This window comes from Mesoplodon densirostris, chromosome 18 (assembly GCF_025265405.1).
Source record: "Mesoplodon densirostris isolate mMesDen1 chromosome 18, mMesDen1 primary haplotype, whole genome shotgun sequence".
NCBI classification, from domain to species: Eukaryota; Metazoa; Chordata; class Mammalia; order Artiodactyla; family Ziphiidae; genus Mesoplodon; species Mesoplodon densirostris.
Window position 1 is genome coordinate 52,033,480 of NC_082678.1, and position 18,384 is coordinate 52,051,863.

An 18,384-nucleotide genomic window follows, 5' to 3' on the forward strand; every position below is an offset into this window, starting at 1 on the left:
CAGGCTTGGGAAGATACACATGCAAAGTGGGAACAAGCTACAAAACTAATCCTCAACTACCCAAAAGCCAAAATGGAAGATGGCCAGGTGAGTTTGTGAAGTTGATTTTGTCTATTGATTGATCTCCTAAACATATGTACTTTACTTCATCTTTTGTGAGTGACCTCTTAGTATAATAAGTATGTAGATGTCTTAAGACTGATACTTAGTTGTGGTTCATCTAAACCTGCACTAATATGGTAGCCGCTAGTCAAATTAAAGCTTAATTTAAAATTAAAAACAATTAAAATTCAGTTTCTCTGTCATACAATAGCCACATGTGGAAGTTGACTACTCTACTGGACAGCATAGATATTAAATGTTTCCGTCATTGCAGAAATATTGGACAGCTCTGAGCTAGAGATGATTTATGATAGGACCATTTCTTTCCCCTCTTTTCTTTCTCTTTCTCCATCAGAGTATTTCACAGAATTTTCAGGAAAGGAGCGACAAAGGTAGAGAAAAATAAATTAAAATGGAAACAATACATTTTACTATTTTATTAGGTATTCTAATTAAGGGATCTGGTGGCCAGAAGACTGAACCATAGGTTAAATGAAGTTTTAAAATTTGGGCATTTCATTCATCAGCTGTTATCATCTGTTACCCTGGACAGAGGGCAGACTCAGTAGTTGTGGGGCACAGGCTCAGCTGCTCCGTGGCATGTGGGATCTTCCCGGACAAGCGCTTGAACCCGTGTCCCCTGCATTGGCAGGCGGATTCCCAACCACTGCACCACCAGGGAAGCCCAAAAGTTATGTTTTTGTGAAGCAAAAATCTGTGCCTAATATCATTATTGGGAGAGGGACACGTGGCTTTAAAATGAAAGCTTTTTTTTTTTGGTAGCTGTTTTGTTGAGATATAATTCACATACCATAAAATTCACCTGTTTAAAATGTATGATTCAGTGGTTTTTAGTATATGCAGAGTTGTGCAGCCACCACCACAATTTAATAAAAACCCACACCCGTTAGCTATCATTCCCTAACCTTCCCCCGCACCTCTGCCGCCAGCCCTCAGCCCTCGGCAACCACTAAGCTACTTTCTGTCTGAGTAGACTTGCCAGTTCTGCACATTTCGTATGAATGGAATCATGCAACATGTGGTCTTCAGTGACTGGTTTCTTTCACTTGGCATAATGTTTGCAAGCTTCATTCATGTAAATCAAAGCTTTTTAAAAGAAATTTGATATCCTGTGTTGATTATATTAGTCTATGATAAAAATATTTTAGTGGCTCTTTAAAAATGTATATGATAATCTTAAGTTTGGGGTTTTTTTACTTAAAAAAATTTTTTTTGCATCTTTGCATAGTTTTTTTAAAGTGAAGTATACATTCAAAAATATGTGTAAATCAAAGTGACAGTGTAAAATATTAGGAGGTGAACATACCTGTGCAACCAGCACCCACATCAAGAAAGAAATCATTACCAGCATCCCAGAAGCTTTCATTGTGCCCCCTCCAGTCACTAATGACCAAGAGTAACCATTATCCTGATTGAATACAATCAGTTTCCTGTTGTTAAACTTATATAAACAGAGCAATAGAAGTATACTCTAATATCTGGCTTCTTTCACTTAACATAATGTTTGTGAGATTCAGCCACACTATTTCGTGCAGTTGTAGTTCATTTATTATTATTGCAATATATTATTTTGTTTAACAATCCTCAATTTAATTTTTCTTTTCTATTCTTTTTTGGCATTGGATAGTTATACAATGACTAGTTATTTTGAATAGTGCTGCTATGAACATTCTTTTTTTTTTTTTTTTTTTTTTTTTTGCGTTATGCGGGCCTCTTACCGTTGTGGCCTCTCCCGTTGAGGAGCACAGGCTCTGGACGCACAGGCTCAGCAGCCATGGCTCACGGGCCCAGCCGCTCCGCGGCACGTGGGATCTTCCCGGACCGGGGCACGAACCTGCGTCCCCTGCATCGGCAGGCGGACTCTCAACCACTGCGCCACCAGGGAAGCCCTGAACATTCTTGAATGTGTCTTTTGCTGACCTTATAGATGTATTTCTGTAAGGCACACACTTAACAGTGGAATTGCTCGGTCACAGGGTATGCAGATGCACATATGGGGAATATAAATGGATATAATCACATTAAAAAACTGTTGGACAGTTTCAAAAAAACTTTTAAGATAACTAACATTTTAAAGTGAACTGCCATAATATCTGTGTAAATGATCAAATATCATCCAGCCATGAAAAGCATTCCTTTTAAAGAGTATATACAAAATGAGGCAATTGATCCACTAACGGGGGTCTATTATTAGTGGTTTCTTATACCTGCACGAACAAGCAATTTTTCTTTTGGGATTGTTCAAATTATAACCCTTTAAAGACCAAAAGTAGGAAATAAAATATTGTACATACTTTTTCTAATTCAACTAGATAAATATTTTGAAGCACTTAAATATTCAATAAAATTAGACATTTATATCAGGCCTGGGCAGAGCTAAGCTGAAAATATATGATATGATATGATGTAATGTAATATATTCAGTTAATAACTGAATTCTCTATGTCAGAGAATGAGACAACATTATCAAAACAGTATAAGACAAGGGAAACCTGAAATTGTACCAGTGGAACAGAATTGAAAATCAAGAAACTTGTGGTAATATTTGAGCCCCGATAAGAAGTATATAAATATATAGCAGAATTCAAACTAGAGAAGAAACACCAATCTAATTCTTTATGCACTATAAAAGTCAAGACACAAAAGATTCCCCAGATGAAAGAACAGTGTCATAATCAAAATGTTTATATTTCAGCTTCAGTTTAACATCACTTATTTAACTTCTTTTATATACACTGTGACACAGTTTAAGAACATTTAACTGTAATTTGAAACCAGAGTAATCACCACTATGTTCCCAGAGTCAAGAAGAGAATAAGTATTACTACTACTCCTTTGTTTCTGTTGGAGATGATCTAATCAAGAAAAGTGCCGAAAAGTATGATAAAAGCAAGACAATGATAAAATATTGGGTTGGCCAAAAAGTTCGTTGGGTTTTAAGGACATTTTTCATTTTCACCAAGAACTTTATTGAACAACATATTCATTAACCGAACGAACTTTTTGACCAACCCAATATGAACCCTATAAGGGAAGTCTTTAAACCTAATATGAAAACCACAGTTACTAAAAAATAGGTTGATAATGGTACGTTAAATGCTATGAATTCACCACACCTAGTTGATAAGAATACACAAAGTGAACTTTGACTACTGAATAAAAAATTTTTAAATTCCTATTTACCTGTTGTTTCCTAAATTTTCAAGGCAACCTTCAATGAATCTCATTCAGATCTATCTGTAAACCAACATACTAAGGAACTGAGAAGTTTCTCTGCTTCATTTATTAATCCTTCAGAAAGATTAACTGTATCATCATCTTGGACTGTATCCCACAACAAGGTGTTTCCTTTCTTGCAAACAATATCCAAATTAATGTCTTTCACAGAATTACTGTTGAATTGATGTTTATGAATTGATTATGTCCTTGATTAAGATGTTCATGGTAAATAGATGCTACATTGGCAAGATGTTGTTAGAGATGAGATGGTAGCTCGGCCTGTGAAATGAATCTGAACTAGCTCCTCTTCACACCCAGATTCTTCACTGTTAAAATCAGCCATATTTTTCTCTGATTTTGCACTGACCTGGGAGCTCCTGCAACTGACATCATCTGAACTTAGCTTATCATCAGCCATATGCCCATCATGGTAGTGATGATGATGTGGTGGTGGTGGTAGTGATGCTGAATTTAGTGATGCTAAATTGCCGACAAGCAAATAATTCATTTCCAATCGTCTCCCAAGGAAGTCCCCAGTGCGTGTAATACTGCAAGGTTCCTGAGATGCTTGTGCTATATGAGCAGCATTCATTTCCTCTGAAATATGTTCTGGGTCTTCAGCGTGTGAACAGGCATCCAGCATTTGTATTTGATTATCTACTGATGGCATGGGCTCAGTGTTAGAAAACAGGTCCTTTCCTGTTCCATTGCTTGCTGATGGGCCTTGGGAATCCCCTAAGCAAATGCCTGCTTGACTTTCTAACTTTCTGTTCCAAAGATCCGTACCACAACTACTTTTAAGAGAATTATGACCATGATCTTCATCTTCTTGAAGGGCTTCAAATCTGCAGTGTCTTCTGACTGTCCCTCATTAACCAGAGCGCTCAGCTGACTGGCTTGCATTACTAGAATTCACCTCATTGCTAGATCCATTACTGTTGCTTCCAGGACCACTACTTCCATCTTCACCACTGTTGGCAGTTTTGTCCGATCTTCCTTGCTTGGATTTCTTTGTGTCTGAAAGTTGCTGTTGCATCTGTTTCGTTCTATGTGTAAGTTGCTCATCCATTTCAATATCACTGCCTCCATTCTGATGAGTTTCACTGTTACTGCTGCTTTGAGCACTAACTGCAGGTGACCAAGGTGATGGAGCTGGTCTTCTGAGCTTTTCTTCCTCTTTCTTATTTTCAACGGGACGATTAATAAAGATGCCAAATAACTGTTTAGGTAGCTGAGCCTTAGCTGCTAATACATTATTCCATAATGCGTTAATTAACATCAATGCCAAGTATAATGTCTGTTCAGTACGAACACTTGGCTGAAGAGCTGAAACCAGATTAAGAAGATGTCTAAGTGGTACTGGATCCAAATTCTTGATGAATAAAGGAAATAAATCATGCATATACCAACTACAGTGTTTTCAGCTGTGCTGCAGCCCAAATGTAGTCAATATGCTAAGTACTCAGTCGTCCTTCTGCTGCTAAAAAAAATTCAAAGTCACTTGACAGTGTTTGATAATCTCAGTATGAAGTTATGAAATTCAGTCCATATATATGCTCTACCACATTGTTGCTTATAAGCCAGTCTGCAAGTTCTTCTGCGATGGACTTTCTATGTCTGATGCCAGTGACTCATTATTGCATATATCATTGAAGGTGTGAAGTTGATTCATTATCTGACTGAGCCCAGTCAACCTCTTAGTCAAAATAGATCACGTAAAGGGCTTCCCTGGTGGCGCAGTGGTTGAAAGTCTGCCTGCCAATGCAGGGGACACGGGTTCGTGCCCCAGTCCAGGAAGATCCTACATGCCGCGGAGCGGCTAGGCCCGTGAGCCATGGCCGCTGAGCCTGCGCGTCTGGAGCCTGTGCTCCACAACGGGAGAGGCCACAACAGTGAGAGGCCCACATACCGCAAAAAAAAAAAAAAAGATCACGTAAAGTACTTAAATGCAAGATCTAGGCTTACTTTATCAAAGCATAGCGTTGTATCCAATGGTTCTTTCACTGTGCTACACATTAAGTCATCCATATGTGAGCCCCGCTCTGTCTTAACTCCTGATCAGGGAACTTGCATAAATACCTGATAATGTAGGTCCTAAAAGAGATAATGTGCTACATGACAGCAGAGATATGTAGCCATATTCTAATACTAGATACAACTGTAGTAAATCCATGTGCTATAAGAAATGGCAAAGTTTTAAGAGTCCCATATTCAAAGCAGTCATTCATGAGAGGTCATTTTCCCCATACAACAGACATACCTAATGAAACAAATGCAGTGGCACTTCTACATCAACCATGTCACAGATTGTCCCTAATATGTTGCTTTCTTAGGTTGATATATCCTCTATAGTAAGGTGAGTGTTATGCTTGCAAGCAGTTGGGAAATTGAATCTGAAAAATTTTTGCTACACATAGTAAGTTTTTCTTTCTCATCTCTATTCCATAAACTAAAGGACCAGAACTCCTGGAAGGTTCCTCCTCTGTCAGGTTACAAATTCTTGTGGAGTATTATTTTTTTCTATTGATTTTTTATCTTTCTGTACTCCTTCATTACACTGTTTTCTGTTTTCAGTGGTTCTTCCACTTGGTTACTCTCATCTTGCCATGTGGGAATCTATAAGATCTTCTGTAAGAGCTTATGGGAAAATCCGAATGAACTTTCTGGCCAACTCAATATATTAATAGTAGTACAATGTTTACAGAGCTGATCCCAGAGCACTTGAACTTCAGCAATCACTAAGTTACTAAGTGTACACACTACTTGGTTAAAAATCTCCAAATGCTTATATTCCTTGAAGCAGCACAGATGTGGCCTCTGTGTCCAGGAATTGATATAAGCAAATGTTTTTTTTTTTTTTTTTTTCTTTTTGCGGTATGTGGGCCTCTCACTGTTGTGGCCTCTCCCGTTGCGGAGCACAGGCTCCGGATGCGCAGGCCCAGCGGCCATGGCTCATGGGCCCAGCCGCTCCGCGGCATATGGGATCCTCCCAGACCGGGGCACGAACCCGTATCCCCTGCATTGGCAGGCGGACTCTTAACCACTGCGCCACCAGGGAGGCCCTAAGCAAATGTTTTGAAAGTATGTTCCTTCCTGAACTGCAGTCCATCACCACCTTCTGTATCTGATACTGGATATACGTGTATCACTACCTTCAATTCTGTAACTTAAGACTCATCCATCCTCAAGCAGTAAGATACCTTGATGTGACTAGAAATTACAGAGTGAAGACTTGGAGTTTTTAAATGTAAAAAATGTTCTTTTGTCATGGAAGAAATGTTGGATAAAAAGTAATTTGTCAAATCTCTCAACCAATTTAGGTTGAATTCATGCTTTCCATAAAAATTTTGTGTTTAGGCTGCTGAAAGCCTTCACAAGACCATCGTTAAGAGGCGAATGTCTCATGTGAGTGGAGGAGGATCCATAGATTTGTCTGACACAGACTCCCTACAAGAATGGATCAACATGACTGGCTTCCTTTGTGCCCTTGGGGGAGTATGCCTGCAGCAGAGAAGCAATTCTGGCCTGGCAACCTATAGCCCACCCATGGGCCCAGTCAGTGAACGCAAGGGTTCCATGATTTCAGTGATGTCCTCAGAGGGAAACGCAGATACACCTGTCAGCAAATTTATGGATCGGCTGCTATCCTTAATGGTCTGTAACCATGAGAAAGTAGGACTTCAAATACGGACCAATGTTAAGGATCTGGTGGGTCTAGAATTGAGTCCTGCTCTTTATCCAATGCTCTTTAACAAACTGAAGAATACCATCAGCAAGTTTTTTGACTCCCAAGGGCAGGTAAAGTGTTCTCTGTTTTATTTTTCACCCTTCCCTGTGAATAGAGTGACTCATTTGAAATAATGAAGCCTTTTCCTTTTAGATTATTTAATTTCGATACTGGCATGAACTTTCACTTATAATATTAAAAAAATAGGTGAAAACATTGCAAAAAGAAGAATCGTCTAATGTAGGAATCAATTTGCTTTTTAGGGACTCTAGTGCATGGGCGTGCCTGGGGTTAACAATGTCTTGGGTATGGATATGAGTGTCTGTGTGTATCTATGTGCACGTTTGGATATGTGCCCATGGTTGAATTTCTGCATGTGTATGACATTTAGATCAGGCAGCTTCATCTCTCTGTGGTCTGTCTGCTGTGCATTGATTCCCAAATCAATTCCCAATGTTTTGTTCTTCGTATAGGTTTTATTGACTGACACCAATACTCAGTTTGTGGAGCAAACCATAGCTATAATGAAGAACTTACTAGATAATCATACTGAAGGCAGCTCTGAACATCTGGGGCAAGCTAGCATTGAAACAATGATGTTAAATCTGGTCAGGTAAGCATTCTGCTGAAGTGTAGCAGACACACATTGGTATCGGTAGTTAGTAGTGAAATAATTTGCCATCCTTTTCTCTGTTGCACCCAGATTAGGGTGTAATCATAAGGTAATTAGAAGTTATATATGTTCTCATATAAACAAAATGAAAATCTTATAGTTCTTATGGTTACATTTAATCATTTTACTTAGAGATGAAAGCATTTAGAAAATCTTCTCTTTTGTTTGTATCGGATTATTATTTTTTTAATGCTTCTGTGTCTAGATATGTTCGTGTGCTTGGGAATATGGTCCATGCAATTCAAATAAAAACGAAACTGTGTCAGTTAGTGGAGGTAATGATGGCAAGGAGAGACGACCTCTCATTTTGTCAAGAGATGAAATTTAGGTGAGTTCTCAAAAGAGCAAAGTTAAATTTTGTAAATCTTATTATGTTAAGTGAAGTACAGAAAAGTAGTGTGCACCTGGTTATCATGGGAAGCGGGGAAGGTGAAAAAGGAGCATTTTATGTGTGTGTGTGTGTTTTTTTCTCTTCATATCTTTTCAAATTTCCCAAACCTTTATGCCCATGACAGTGCTCCCTTTTTCTAAAATTTTACTACACTTGAGACAAGAATTTGATTCTGTATCCAAATGGATACCATAGCTAAGGGCTGATGTGGTGGATCAGTACCCAGGTTACTCAGGTTTGTGCCCTTCTCACTGTTAGATTTGTAATAGCAGTATCTCTTTTATGAAATTGTCATGTTGCTTGGGTGATTTGGGAAATTACTTGAACTATTAAAAATTCTTATATGACTAAAAGTGTATGTGTGACTTTAAAAAAGTCCTCTTTTCTTTTTCTCTGCCATTCTATAGGAATAAGATGGTAGAATACCTGACAGATTGGGTTATGGGAACATCAAACCAAGCAGCAGATGATGATGTAAAATGTCTTACAAGGTAAAAAAAAAAAAAAAAATACCTTTAACTAAGTATCAGCAGGTTTACTCTAGGTGTTACTACTACTTCATTATAGTTTGTATACATATATTTTATGTGTATTAAAATTGTTTTTTGGGATATCAAGCTTTTGCATTTGAATTATATAAGATATAATCTTTATTATTTCTTTTTCTTTTTAACTAAAAGACTTTCAGTAAAAAAAAATGTGAGAGAGTGTTATGTTTGGAAAGCTTGTGTTGTCTGTTTAGGGAGGATAGTCTACAGTTGGAAAATAAGGTGTATAAAGCCTTAGATGGTTTTTAATTTTTGATTGGATAAAGATATTATTTGAGGAACTTAGCCATTTTGAGTCTTTCTAAAATGTAATTGCTTAAGTTTGCTCTAATGATAAACACTTACTGCAATGTATCAGAAATATTTAAACATTATGTATTACACAAAAACCATTCACATATATTTCTTTGGCCAGCCTTGTTTCCATAGTATGTGCTTTTAATTTAAGGTAGTCATTTTGCCAAGATTACTTTGTAGAAAGTTATTATTACCCTCTCCCCAACTTGAAATGTCTTGGCATTCTGGGCTCTGCATATTAACTCAAATTATTTAGGTTTTCATAGTAATTTGTTTAATGAAATAGGTAGTTATTAAAGTTTGTGTCTGTTAAGAAGAAGTTTATTTGAGGGGAAGGTGGAGTGGAAGAACCTGAAAGATTTGTGGTCTTTAAACTTTTTTTTCTTCAGAGATTTGGACCAGGCAAGCATGGAAGCAGTAGTTTCACTCCTGGCTGGTCTTCCGCTGCAGCCTGAGGAAGGAGATGGTGTGGAATTGATGGAAGCCAAATCACAGTTATTTCTTAAGTAAATTTCAGTCACCAAAAATACAAAGCAAAAAACAAAGCCCCACACACAACAAAACAAAGTGTAACCAAAGTAGCAAATGATTATATTTAGAAAATGGACCTCAAATGCTTTGTTATTATGGCCATCAGCCGCTGTCTCACAAAGTATAACATGTGCTTGAAGCAGTATTATCCATGTTAGGGCTTGTATAGGAAGCCCTATACCAGAGCCGCTCATGTGATGCACATGTGTTTTGTGTTTGTTTGTTTTTTTTCTTTTCTACTGAACACCCTGTATTTTTTTTTTCACACACGCACACTGTATTTTATTTTTACAAGAGATAAATAAACTGACACCAAGCATTGTAAATGGATGACCACAACAAAAGCAACAATGATTGCAATTACCAAACATGAAACACACTCATACTATGTCATAATATTGACATTCAGTCCAGTAATCCAGTGTTTTGTGGTTTTTAAAGAAAGTAATTTGATTGGTGAATTTTTTTTAAATTTATTTATTTATTTTTGGCTGCATTGGGTCTTCGTTGCTGAGCATGGGCTTTTTCTAGTTGCGGCGAGCGAGGGCTACTCTTCGTTGCAGTGTGCGGGCTTCTCGTTGCGGTGGCTTCTCTTTGCGGAGCACGGGCTCTAGGCGTGCGGGCTTCAGTAGTTGTGGCACGCAGGCTCTAGAGTGCAGGCTCAGTAGTTGTGGTGCACAGGCTTAGTTGCTCTGCGGTATGTGGGATCTTCCCGGACCAGGGCTCGAACCTGTGTCCCCTGCATTGGCAGGCAGATTCTTAACCACAGCGCCACCAGGGAAGTCGGATTGGTGAATTTTATTGGCAGTAAAACCCAGATCACCTCCTTCAGTCATTTAAAATGTCATTGTCTAAACTGTTTGGACCACTAATTTTTATATTCTAAACATTAAAAGTGATGCATTTACCAGGAAACACTGCATGTATTTGGTGTTTATATTATGAAATACTGAGCTTTGTCAGGATAAAATCATATTCAACACAAAACATTTCATAATGAGCCATGCTGGCTGATTACTCCAAGACTGGAGAGAAGCAGATACCCAGAGCCGCTCATGTGATGCACATGTGATGGTTTCAGAATGTCTGATTCGCTGTCTGGTTGATGTGGCCTTCCCTGGGTAAGGGTCAGTCTTTTTATTTCACAGGTATTTCACATTGTTCATGAACCTTTTGAACGACTGTAGTGAAGTTGAAGATGAAAATGCACAAACAGGTGGCAGGAAACGTGGCATGTCTCGGAGGCTGGCATCACTGAGGCACTGTACAGTCCTGGCAATGTCAAACTTACTCAATGCTAACGTGGACAGTGGCCTCATGCACTCCATAGGTGAGATAAAATGAAAGCTTCATTTAGAAATTTAAAACCTAGAGAACTGGCATGTAAGACAAGTGGAATTACTTCAGAAAGACCATGTTAGTAAATTTGCATCTGTCTGTCCATATCAGGTTTAGGTTATCACAAAGATCTCCAGACGAGAGCTACATTTATGGAAGTTCTGACAAAAATCCTTCAACAAGGCACAGAATTTGACACACTTGCAGAAACGGTGTTGGCAGATCGTTTTGAGAGACTGGTGGAGTTGGTCACAATGATGGGTGATCAAGGAGAGCTCCCAATAGCTATGGCTCTGGCCAATGTGGTCCCTTGTTCTCAGTGGGTAAGTGCATTGAGTAAGAGCAGAAGAACAGTGCCTGGCACATAGCAGATGCTTCAAAATTCATTCATTCAATGAATTTTTTAAAAATTGAAGTATAGTTGATTTACAGTGTTTCAGGTGTACAGCAAAGTGATTGAGTCATATATACATATTCTTTTTCAGATTCTTTTCCATTATAGGTTATTACAAGATACTGGATATAGTTCCCTGTGCTATACAGTAGTTCCTTGTTTATTTTCTATATAGTAGTGTGTATCAATGAATTGAATCAATTGCTAAAACTTTTAGAGCTGGAAGAAACTTCAGATATTATTTGAGTGATTTTCAGCTGTGGAAAGTGGTTGGCTCTTCTAGCCCTTGCTAGATTTCTTAAATATGAGGATCTTATTTCACATATTTAAAGTAAAACTCAAACTCCTTACCTGACCCACTGAAAAATTCCATTTGAACACTCATCAAAAGAAAATTAAAACCCCTGATCTGGTCTGGTGTCTTCATATAATAAATGAGATAATTAGGGTTAAATCTCATATTTAGTTGTTAGTAATGCTAGAACTAAAATTCAAGGCTTATGCCTGTTTACTATTGATATACCTCTAGTTCACAACTCTTTTTTTCTGTAATGCGTTATACAATTTTTAAAAAATTTAACCACTCTAATTTGCATTTGAAATTGTGACATTGCTTGTTTTAAATACAGAAGACATAATATGGCTATTTGGCATCTCTTAATAAAAAATTTCCTAGAACCATATCGTTTTTGGTAACATATGCTAAACATTTGAGAAAGCTTGTCCCTTTCCATGGTAAAAAGCTGTTTAGTTTATACTGTACCGAAAATGATTTCATTTCATTTTAGTAAATTGTATCTAATTTATAATTATATCTATAATTGTATCTAATTATATCTAATCTGTTGTTGCCTGTAGATGTGTTTCTGCTTAAGAGCTGCAGGATCTTATTCTTCATACTTACAGTGAAACTCAAACTCTTTACCCTGGTCTACAAGGCTCTACCCAGCCTGGGCCCTGCCTCATCTCTGACATCATCTCATGCCATTTTCCTTCTTGTTCGCCAGACTGAAACCACACTGGCCATCAAACATGTTAGGCTTATTTCTACCCTTGAGCACCCTTGCTGCTGCTGCTGCCTAGAATACTTATTCCCTGGTCTCTTGTTATTCAAGTTTCAAGTCAGATACCACTTTCCTAGTGAGGTCTTTTCTGGCCATCGAATCAAAACCACACCCACCGTCATTTTATTCCATTCCTTGTTATATTTTCTTTGCAGCAGTTATTTACTATGTGAAATTATCTTGTTTATTTGATTGCTTGGTCTCATTCCACCACAATGTGAGCTACATGAGAGCAGACCGTGTCTATGTTGTTTACTGCTGTAGTTCCAGGTCTTGAAGTACAATCTGGCATATAACAATGACTCAGTAAGTAATTGTTTAATGAATGAAGATGGAATCCTGCTTGTAGCTAGGGAGTTAGAAAAAGGAAATGGTTGAAATCCTCTTGAAGCCTAACATTAGTTCACAAATCTTCATATATTTTGAAAATGGAATTCTGAATTACCTTTTAGCACCTACCTATAATTCGTGCTAAAAATTATCAGTAATTTTTTCAATAAAATAGAATTAGTTAAGTCCAAGAGGCTTTAAACATTTTGTTTTCTTGCAGTAAATCATTTCTTATGTGTTTTATACTAAATGACTTTTTTTTAGAGAAGGACTTTTATATTAGGCCAGATCTATTCGAACTGTATCTAAACAAAATACAAGATAACTTTAAAAATTTTAGTTCTATTTTATAAATTTAAATTCTGGTGCTTATATGAAAATTCAGCTATCATTTATAAAGCCAGATGCTTTTTAAAAATGCAAAAATACAAAACAACACTACTCTTCACAGATTTTTGTTGTTGTTGTTTTGGAAAATATAATTATTTTTCCAAAAAATGTTGTTTATGCTAACATATTATGGATTTATGATGTTATTTTTATTATGTTATTCTTAAATTAAAATACTATAAATAAATAAATAAATTCTGGTGCTTAAAGTTTTCAGAATTTTGCAGGGGAGGGATTAGAGTGGAAAAAACTAGCACAGCAGTCTAAAAATAGTTTTATTTTGTAACTGAATTGTCTCTTGTAATTACACTTGGCTTTAAAATGGAGGATAGAATTTTTATATCTAGTCAATTACGTATTATGTAACTGTAGGACGTATAGCAGAGTATTGGGTCTTATTTGGCTTCAGTTATCTGTGGTTAGGATTGTGAAATTTTTTCCTTTACTGGAATAACAGATTATAATAATCCTGGAACCAGACAAGAATTAGAGGAGCTATATGCCGTGATCCTGGCTTTGTTGTCACTGATTGAAGTTTGGGCCATCTTATTATGGCTACCCCTGTTCTCTCTAAATCTCTTCCCAACATGTATGGTTAAACAGTGATTTACTATCACGTTCATTTTTCTTGAGTGTACCAAAAGATACTTTACTGTGGGGAATTATGAGGCTTATCATTTAAGAACTAGATGGGAATTAGCCACCATCCCCACTTTGTATGTAAATCTGACTAATCTTTTGGTTCTGAATGCACAGCCTAGGTCTTTTTCCTGACTTGCTGCAAATCCTGTAGTTTTGCCATTTTTGTTGTTTCCTGCCTAGCCGTGTTCAGCGTTCACTGAGTCTCCCTGACCATGTGAGAAGAGAGTAGAGCCCTGTGGTCACTGGAGGTTTATTTGCCCTCATTGATTTTCTAAGAAAATGATCTGTGCACATCAAATTCTTTGCCATCATCTTCTATTTCTGTTTTCTTTCGTTTTGTCATAGAATTTGAACTGAATCCTGGATTTTTTTTTGTCTTCTGGTAAAGCCTTGGCCTCTCTTACCTTTTATCATTTAATCCTTAGAGTTAGCAGCTACTGTAGGTGTATAGAAATAGTCATCTGTTATAGACAGATATACACAGATAAAAACCCCAGGGGAAAACTTAATCAGTCACCATATACCTCAGTTCAGCAGGTGGTTGTCAGCTTTCGATTTGCCTTTCAGTTTCCTGCTTAAGGAAAAATGGAACTGTTCACACTGACACAATTTTATTTTGTTCTCAGGATGAACTAGCTCGAGTTCTAGTGACTCTGTTTGACTCTCGGCATTTACTCTACCAACTGCTCTGGAACATGTTTTCTAAGGAAGTAGAATTGGCAGACTCCATGCAGACTCTTTTCCGAGGCAACAGCTTAGCCAGTAAAATAATGACCTTCTGTTTCAAGGTTTGTATCCATTTATCTTTTTTTTTTTTTTTTTGGTGCGGAGGTATGCCAAAAAGTGATTATGTACAGAGCAGAATGTCTTCTTTAATGCAAGATATTTGGAGCAGGCGTAATAAGTTCCTACTTGTGTATTTCTTTAGGTATATGGTGCTACCTACCTACAGAAACTCCTGGATCCTTTGTTACGGATTGTGATCACATCCTCTGACTGGCAGCACGTTAGCTTCGAAGTAGATCCTACCAGGTGTGTCATCCTCTCATCTGCAACAGCTCTCCATTTTTTCATTTCCACTACAGGAGGCAAGGCCCTCATAATTTCTTCCCTTGATTCTTAAGATTAGTCTTTAATTATAAAAGTTACACACAAATACATTTTTCGGGCTTCCCTGGTGGCGCAGTGGTTGAAAGTCCGCCTGCCAATGCAGGGGACACGGGTTCGTGCCCCGGTCTGGGAAGATCCCACATGCCACGGAGCGGCTGGGCCCGTGGGCCATGGCCGCTGAGCCTGCGCGTCCGGAGCCTGTGCTCCGCGGCGGGAGAGGCCCCAACAGTGAGAGGCCCGCGTACCGCAAAAAAAAAAAAAAAACAAACAAACAAAAAAAAAATACATTTTTCTTTTCTTTTTTTTTAAAATATTTATTTATTTGGTTGCGCTGGGTCTTAGTTACAGCAGGCAGGCTCCCTAGTTGCGGCTCGCAGGCTCCTTAGTTGCGGCATGCATGTGGGATCTAGTTCCATGACCAGGGATCAAACCCGGGCCCCCGGCACTGGGAGCACGGAGTCCCAACCACTGCACAACCAGGGAAGTCCCTCAAATACATTTTTCTTAAAGAAAATTACAAATAACGTTAAAGGTGTCTTTGACTGTCACCTCTAGAGACATAGCACTGTTACTAGTTAGGCCGTTCTTCTGTCCTTTTTTCAGTCCATTTGCATATACATATCTCTAGTGGTAGAAACTATATTATAATGTGAGCACTTAATGTAAATGGTAAGATATTATCAATATATACATGGTTTTGCAACTTTTTTTTTTTAACATAACCCTGTGTCTTAGATCATTCTTTGTCAGTATAGAAAGATAATCTGATTCTTTTTAACTGCTGCATAATAGTTTGTGGTTTGGCAATATCATATTTTACTTAGCCAATGCCATATCGATCCCATTGACTTTTAAATTAATTAATTAATTAATTAATATTTGGCTGCATTGGGTCTTTTTTGCTCCGTGCGGGCTTTCTCTAGCTGTGGCGAGCAGGGGCTGCTCTTCGTTGCGGCGCGCGGGCTCCAGGCGTGCAAGCTTCAGTGGTTGCGGCACGTGGGCTTAGTTGCTGTGCGGCATGTGGCATCTTCCGGACCAGGGCTTGAACCCGTGTCCCCTGCATTGGCAGGCGGATTCTTAATCACCGTGCCACCTGGGAAGTCCCAATCCCATTGACTTTTGTAGTAACTTTCTAATTATTGTCCTAGCATTATATTTTTATTTGAAGATCATTTACTGCAGGAATTATTCTGAAACCTAAAATTTTTTGTCACTTTTTTTCTTAGAAACCATCAGTTGTTCCCCATTGCCTGCAAGAAAAAAACTCATCTGACTATAATCCGCATCACTACTTGTCATTCTTTCATGTCATCTCGGTACTTTAACTGCAGTGAAATATGCACATGTTGTACATTTTTAAAGTGGCTTGACAACATGCGGTTCATTGGGATTAGAGTTGCCTAATAAGTAATACCCATTTTCCCCCCACCAAATTCAAAACCAAAAGGGTAGAGGGAGGGGAGGGATGGGAGTGAAGCACCTAGGAATCAGCTATCTCCTTTATTTCTGATAAAAATGATTAAAGAGTAGGGCTTTAGATCCTGTGGGCATATAACATAGGCTTGAAAAAATGATTAAAGAGTGGGGCTTTAGATCCTGTGGGCATATAACATAAGCTTGCTAATACATCACCTTGAATTAGAATCATCTTCCCCATCCCTTGCACAGCTGGGTAAACTACAGGCTTCCATCACAGGGGCTGGCAAGCTTTTTATCACAAGTGGAGAGAAGACCAGATTATATCTTTTCTGCAGGCAGACATATCTGGAATGGAGAGGCTGGCACTGAACTGAGCGTGCTTGACTCTGTTTTTTTTTTAATCTATCTCGCTCTTCCTCCTATAATGAGGATTGACTTAGGAGAAGGGAAAGAGGCCAAGGGGTAATGTAAGGTGCAGTTTAAAAACCACCATCTCCATGAAGCTTTCTACCTGTCCCCATGGTATCTGGCTTACAGTTGGCATTTCATAAATATTTGTTGAATGAAATTTTAAACACTTATGCTTGCTTTTTCTATGCCACATCTCTTGTCTTTCAGTTAGGACCTTAACATTATTTTATTTTTTATTTTCAAGTTCAGAGTTTCTGATGGTTTCTCTTTCTAAATAATTTTATTTGGCAACTTCGTATCAGTTGATATTTTTGGCTCTGCCTTTGCTGAAGTATCAACAGTAATATCTAATCAGAACTCTGGCACCTAAATTAACCAGTTATTGTTAAAATGGTTAAAAAGTTGTAGTTTAAAACTTAAAAGCGACATTCTTTTAATGTTATCTTGTATTTTGTTACCATTTAGCAATTTCACTTTCTAAAGGGTAAAAATTGCTTAGAGAGTGAACTACTGCCTGAAAGAAATCTACTGTACTAAGTACTTTGGTACAGAGAAGGGAACTAGATGACAAACTTCCTATATTCAGGTTACTTAAAATCAAGTTGACATCTTTTCTGACATGTAGAGGGCTTGGAAGTTGACAATGCTATGTTCATAACAAGAAAAAGCTGAAAACAGAAAATCAGCCACTCTTCTTAAATTCATCAGAGAATTGAAGGGCACCCCCCCCCCAAAAAAAAGGGAAAAGACTGGTGTGACAGCCAAATTCAGAGAATCCCAGCTTACAGGGAGAAACAGCTGCTGGAGTGAGTAACTGGTAGGAACACTTAGGCTGTAATTGACAACTTGCTGGAGGTTGAGTGTGGATTAGCTTGAGAATGAAAGCTCCTGGGGGCCCTGTGTCAGGGGGACCCCCACACTTCTGTGAGTTTGACCTCTAGAAACCCTACCAGGTTCTCATGGTGAAGATGGAAGAAAAGTCCCCTTGTGCTCTGGGCAGGGGAAGGGGGAAAGTAACCATTTTGTAATATGCCCATAGTGTTCTGTTCTCCCTTACGAAGGCCTGCCTTTAAGGATAACTACCAGAGCCTTACCTGACCTGGAGGATGGGCAGTTCCCCAACTTCAGCCTCCTCTAGCCTTCCTGACTCACATAAGGGGAGAAAAAAGGCTAAGAAATTCTTCTGAAGGTCATAGCCCAGCCACTCTGGCCCAGTAAAACAATGGAGATATAAGCATAAGATTATAGACTGCTTCCCCTCCCCAGTACCTCACTACTACATCAGCAGGACTCCAGTGTATTAAAAGTGGGTTACAACAGAGAGCTTCAACACAGAGACTCTAAGAAGAAATTCCTAGGGAAAACTAGGGAATCCCAGACAACTAGATAGACAAAAACAAGGACACTGGAAGAAATTGACACCTATAGCTACAGCAAACATTAAACACAACCTAAATCCTAGCCAGATTAACATTAAACCTTACATTAAAGACGTCTTTGTTTCTGTTCCTGCTACCCATTATGTCTTGGGTCTTTCAACAAAAGAATTACAAAGCATGCTAAAAAGCAATAAAAATCACAGTCTCAAGAGACAAAGCAAGCATCTGAACTAGACTCAGGTGTGACAGATTTTGGAATTATCAGACAAGGATTAAAATAACTACAATTAATATGTTAAGGGCTCTATGGAAAAAAGTGGACAACATGCGACAACCAGTGCGTGACTTAAACAGAGATGGAAACTCTAAGAAAGAATCAAACGGAAATGCTAGAAATC

At 38.2% G+C, this 18,384-nt stretch overlaps 1 protein-coding gene across 6 annotated transcripts in view; it reads left to right on the forward strand.

Moving 5' to 3' along the window:
- NF1 (neurofibromin 1) overlaps positions 1-18,384 on the forward strand; it is a 261,641-nt gene that overhangs the window by 122,816 nt on the left and 120,441 nt on the right. For all 6 annotated transcript variants that reach the window (XR_009530430.1, XM_060082451.1, XM_060082452.1 and 3 more), the window contains 10 exons: positions 4-87; positions 6,700-7,140; positions 7,543-7,682; positions 7,948-8,070; positions 8,541-8,624; positions 9,368-9,484; positions 10,658-10,839; positions 10,959-11,170; positions 14,294-14,455; positions 14,596-14,699. Coding sequence is in view for 5 of the 6 variants with exons in the window: in XM_060082451.1 (XP_059938434.1) it covers positions 4-87; positions 6,700-7,140; positions 7,543-7,682; positions 7,948-8,070; positions 8,541-8,624; positions 9,368-9,484; positions 10,658-10,839; positions 10,959-11,170; positions 14,294-14,455; positions 14,596-14,699 (1,649 nt within the window). In the remaining variant the exon portion in view is untranslated. The remainder of the gene's footprint in view (positions 1-3; positions 88-6,699; positions 7,141-7,542; positions 7,683-7,947; positions 8,071-8,540; positions 8,625-9,367; positions 9,485-10,657; positions 10,840-10,958; positions 11,171-14,293; positions 14,456-14,595; positions 14,700-18,384) is intronic.